At 31.7% G+C, this 6,074-nt stretch overlaps 1 protein-coding gene across 1 annotated transcript; it reads right to left on the bottom strand.

The window, feature by feature from the left end:
* Nucleotides 1-407: 407 nt before the first annotated feature.
* Nucleotides 408-1,229, bottom strand: LOC148300410 (uncharacterized; the record flags this gene model as incomplete). Its single annotated transcript, XM_088274843.1, has 1 exon — nt 408-1,229. A coding segment is annotated over exon 1 (813 nt), but the record flags the coding sequence as incomplete, so codon positions are not given.
* Between the last annotated feature and the right edge of the window lie 4,845 nt (nt 1,230-6,074).

Here is a 6,074-nt window from a genome sequence, read left to right as displayed (position 1 = left end):
AATTTAAGTAGTGTGGGTAGAATCAGGTAATATCATAGGTAGAATAGTGCATAAATAAATCACTTAAGCCAGCGTATGATGGGTTTTAGCCCTGTAAATGCCCAGAATTCCATATCGTAGTCGTACAGGAAAAAGTGACCAACTAACAAAACGTAAAATGTTTAGGAGGGCCATTTAAGTCACTTTTGCTTGGCAAGAAAATAAACCTCAATGCAGTTAGTCATTTTTAACAAGTCAATATATTAGACTTCCAAGTTTAAAATCGCTTTGGGATTTTTCAGGTCAATATTAAGCTACTAAGATATCAAATAGTCAATGATCACGTTTTTTTAAGAAATGCACCTGGTAACTTTCTCCTGTATGATTACGATATTTTCATTCATCTTTATCGAGATATCAATAAAAACCTTGAAAGTAATTTGATTTACCTCATATTTGTAGAGAATGTTATTAATCCACGCGTCTCCGTGACAAAAGACCTCATAAGGCAGGACCTTTTTGCAATCCGTACTGAACTGGACGACATCAGAGAATTTAGACTTGAATCCTTTTAGCTTCGATACACAGTAAGCGTCTTCGATCTCCAACTCCGCTCGTTGTCTGGACATATTGGCAAATGGCTCCAACTTCTCTGAATACCAGGGCCAACTGTCGACGAAGTTTGCAAGATCTTTGTACGTTTTTGGCTCATGTTTCTTTAACGCGAACGACAATGCGTGGAAGTAAGCCAAGTTCTTGATTGTGACTTTGATGTGTTCGTGATCCAAAGTTTCCTTTCTGTTGACACCCTTAAAATTCCTATGAGCTAGATCTTCCATTATCAAGTATTCATTGAGGTACTTGGAATCAGCTTTGAAGCACTTGATGAAGTTGCATTGATCACTCTTGATGTATTTTGATTGTATTGCTTCGAAGGCCGGGATAATGTGGGTGTACATGTATATCTCGATGGTGAAGATCCTGTCTATAGGCAGCTTGTTCCTTATGACTTCATTTTTTATAGCTATTTTGAACACAAACGACTTACTTACTTCCTTTCCGTTTTGTTTGGTTCCTGATATCTTCACTCTTGTAACAACACCAAGGAAATTGCTACCTTCGGCTGCTACTCCAGAGACTGTAACATCACGTACATTAATAGACTCACTTTTTATAAATTCTTCAGTATATTTTCTAACATTTTCGTCTGGAATTTTGTTTAACTCGTTAACGTACGCCATTTCGCTGTCTTGTTCAGCAGATACTGTTTAATTGCCAATATATAGTCGTTGAGTTGTTAGATAAAAAAATGTTGATTAAACATTATTATCTACAAAAAGATAAATCTATTTGACGCGTTTATGAAAAGCAAGCAAATTAATGTGTGTAGATAATAAATTTTACAATAAGAGCACCGCAATGAAATCACGATACAATATTTGAATACGTCTTTTTCTTCTTTTTCATCATATCCAACATCTCTTTCTTTGTGTTCTGAGTGAAGTACTCTTTGCACGAATTAAATTAATGTACAGATAATTTTGAACATAAGATGGAATTAAATGTACAACAACCAACCTAAGACGACCAAATACGGAGACATTACATACTTTATTCCAGACCTCGGCCCATATTCACTACTTCAACATTATCGGATGAAGTTTATATTGCGAATCTATTTTTTGAAACCATGATTTATTTTTACAAATAAATATTTGGAAAGAAAAATTACTTAACAACAAAGTAAATGATTTAAATGTTTTATTTGGCCAAATGTTTGTCTACCAAATGTTCGTCGACCAAATGTCCGTAGACCAAATGTCATCAAGCAAAAGTCCGTTGATCAATTGTCCGTCTACCAAATGTCCCTCCACCAAATGTCCGTCTGCCAAAAGTCCGTCGACCAATTGTCCGTCGACCTAATGTCCGTTGGCAAAATGTCCGTCGGCCAAGTATCCGGCAACGCTATTCAATGACTCGTGATTTGTTTTATTGTGGTTTACATTTTAGTGATAAAAGCGTTATAATAATTAGTATTCTTACTTTATTACATCTCTCAAGTTGGAGATTAAACTGATTACCCGTTATTTAAGTATTATGCGGAGAGTACAGAGAGAAAATATTTTAAATATCTTAAAAGAGACGATGAAGTGTTGTTTTGAGTGGGGAATGCGGAAGTCTGTGATTGTACAGGTTTACGATTTTTCATTCGGTAGATTCAATATGTTGACAACATTTAGAGTGTGTCCAAATGCTTGTTCACAAATCCCAGTATCGTCAATCAGTATGTTGGTTTAAGTGACATGTTCCTTAAAAAAAAACACACACCTGTTTCTTTTTTGAGCTAAAATAAAATACATTATCTTGATGCATATTAGAGCCTTACAATTTTAATTGATTTTCTATAAAACACTTATAATTATTATGCAGCAAATCGTTAAAATTATTAATTTTATTTTGAAACAGTGAAACATTTCCATGTACATAGATTAACATTCTTGCTGTATACATCGTGTAGCACGATTTTTGTATACAATCAATAGAAACATTAAATAAAGGATTTCACCAACATTTGAATCATATTACTTAAGCGCGATTTTAAGTATACATATCTTAAACCAATCCCTTAACCCTAGATAACTAAACAATCGTCCACGTGACGACGCCCTTTTCCGAAAAAGTCAAGTGCACTTACTTCCCTGCACCCCGCACCCGCCAGACTTTTTATTTTTATTTTAAAGAGAAATATTTGTGTTTTATTATTTACACAAATATTTCAATTTCATACTATTTCTGTGAGCCTAAGCGGCTCATTATTAGAAATAGGTATCAAATTGTGGTAGAGTGGGTTCGAACCGAGAAACTCTGACTTAAGAGTCCGCAACACTAACCACGAGACCACAACCCGACACTTTGTTTACGGATTTATTGTTAAATGTCTCTTAGATTCATTCCTAATAAACCAAACTCCAGTGTCATGTAACAAGTTACTATTTTTAATACTTTTAATACTTTAAAAATTTTCACGTTTTTAATTGCGTAGTCCGCTTGACGAATGTTTAGTTATTATGTGTCTACAAATATAGTTTTGTTATCAAGGGTTGATATAGATCATGTAAGTGAAAAAACTCTGGATGGATGATATTATTGATAAGGAAGATAAATTGGAAGATAATATTTGAAACAGAATATAATCCATTTCTTAGATACTTGGTTCATGGAAAATATCTGAGATATGTTTAATAGATAATTTCTTATTTACACAATTCATTCTGATTTTGAGGCCCAGCATTCGTTAAGTCGCATTCATTCCACCGGAGACTACCGGAAAGGTCACATGACTCTTCATGCCTGATATTTTTAAAGAATATATTTGGATTTTTTGTTTATTAGAATATATGTAATAATAACATTCAAATATGTTTTTAACTCCTTACCTTTCAATAGGTTTTTTTTTCAAAACTATGCAATTATTTTAAAGGAAAACTTTTTTATTCAATGCAAAAACGGTGTTTTAAGAAAACATACGTAAAATGTTACCTGGATTTAGAAAAAATTGAGTTGCCACTTAACAAATGCCTTAAGTGTTGTTGGTGAAAATGACGTACGCGATTAATAAAAAAATAGCATTAAATGCACACACGCAGTAACGTATGTAAAATTTTCAGCTATGGACTTAAAACCAGTGAATGTTTTACGTTACTGGATTTATTTTATTTTGGTTTTAGAAAATGTGGATTGCGAACGTAAGTTATATTGCATTTTTATTCGGTTTTTAATTATTTATTCCACAAACGTCGGTAAGTCATCAAAGTAAGTAACTATTTCGATTAATTGATGATTTAATCAATTCACTGATGAAAGAAAGAGAAATTATGATTGATAAATACTTAAGCTCTAGACACACAATTCCGTACATTCATCGAAATTATTTTGTCTAGTTAAAAATAAGACCGATTGCCACATATCGGTAGTGTAAAGGCAAAGGGGTATATCTGTCTCAGACTACATTTTACAGGAGATAAAAAACAAACTTGTGAAATCAAATAGTGTAGGGTTGTGGTCCCGTGGTTAGTGTCGCGGACTCTTAAGTCAGAGTTTCTCGGTTCGATCCCACTCTACAATTTGATACCTATTTCTAATGATGAGCCTCTTAGGCTCACAGAATTAGTATGAAACTTAAATATTTGTGTAAATAATAAAAACACAAATAATTCTCTTAAAAATATATATATATATACAATAATAATTTCGGATGGCAGATGTACATATCTTAAAAACACTAGATAAGTATTGCAACTACAGCTTTATCCTTTTGCTAGATTATGGAATACACTATTTTAGACATTTTGTGGAAATTAGAAAATGAAAAATTTGACAGACTTTCTATCACACTACCCTTTGCCATTACACCATCGATATGTATGGGATAGAGACCAGAGAAGATACAGTGAGAACCAAATCACTTTTAAGTACTTCAGAAATGAGGGTTTCGAGGTACATAACCGGAAACATGCTAAGAGACCGAATAGGGAATACGAAAATTCGGAAAATTTGTAGAACGGAGGATATAGTCAGATGACGAAGACAGAAACGATTCTGCAATGCCCATGTCAATAGAATGCAAGAAAATAGACTACCTTGAATTGCTCTTCACGAGAACGCAGATGGAAGAAGATAATCTGGAAGACCTCATAAGCAATAGCGTGATAACTGGCAGTCTATGTCACAAGAGATGGATAGTAGGACAGCCAGATCCTCAGACAAATATATATATATATATATATATATATATATATATATATATATATATATATATATATATATATATATATATATATATATATATATATATATATATATATATATATATATATGTATATATATATATATATATATATATGTGTATATATATATATATATATACTTACAAAGGTAGACAGTAGAGATTTGTAGTAAGGTAAGCTGGTACTACTTATTAGGGTAGGCAGTAGAGGTAGGTAGTAAGGTAAGCTGGTAATACTTACAAGGGTAGGCAGTAGAGGTAGGTAGTAAGGCAAGCTGGTACTACTTACAAGGGTAGGCAGTAGAGGTTGGTAGTACTTTATATATATATATATATATATATATATATATATATATATATATATATATATATATATATATATATATATATATATATATATATATATATATATATATATATATATATATATATATATATATATATATATATATATATATATATATATATATATATATATATATATATATATATATATATATATATATATATAAGAAGGAAGAAAAGATGAAAAATACGTCTTAACTATCATTTAAATGAATAAATTGAACAGGCTGAAATATTACTACTAAATTAGAAGTTGTCCGCCTCCGTAGTGTAATGGTCAGCACGCTCGGCTACCGTTATGTAGGTCCCGGGTTCGATTCCCAGGGGGGGTCAAATAAATATAAGTGATTTTTTCACCCTAATGTTTATTCAATATTACGGAGGGCTGATCACCTTTCCTTCGTGTGTTAACGATCAAGATAACAAACACTACGTTTATATAATCCAGTGCCCTTTGTACCACTGGGGTGCGGATGAGGGTTTGAATGAATGAAAATTAAAAGTATTTTTGAGATATTCAAATATTTGTACATAAATGCTTCATCCATCGTAAAATAATTAAAGAAAATTTTATTAAAATATCTTTTAAAGGTTTACCGACAGAGACGAAAAAGTCCAGACCTTAGATTAATTTCAACAGATGGATTTTAGATAATTTTAAGCATGCGTGCAAATTGTTTCTTGTCATATGAACCATATTAAAGAAATATCAAAATCAAATAAAGTATCACGGGAAGAGAGATGTACACTATACAGTGCTAAAGAGATCATTTCAACCAACCGATGTAAACTTCCATATTCCTAAAATTTTTATACTCATTTTTTTAAATACTTTTCAGAAAACAGTTCGTCAGTGGGACCATGGTCGCAGGAAGAAATTCAAAGTAAGTACTAAATAAATAACTTATTAAAACTTTATATAAATATTATTATATAATGGAATACACGAGAACATTATAATGAA

Source organism: Brachycentrus maculatus, unplaced genomic scaffold, assembly GCF_059751285.1.
Source record: "Brachycentrus maculatus isolate JH-2025_06_01 unplaced genomic scaffold, ASM5975128v1 h1tg000723l, whole genome shotgun sequence".
NCBI classification, from domain to species: domain Eukaryota; kingdom Metazoa; phylum Arthropoda; class Insecta; order Trichoptera; family Brachycentridae; genus Brachycentrus; species Brachycentrus maculatus.
The sequence above is the reverse complement of the archived record's forward strand: the minus strand, read 5'-3'. Positions and strand labels throughout refer to the sequence as shown.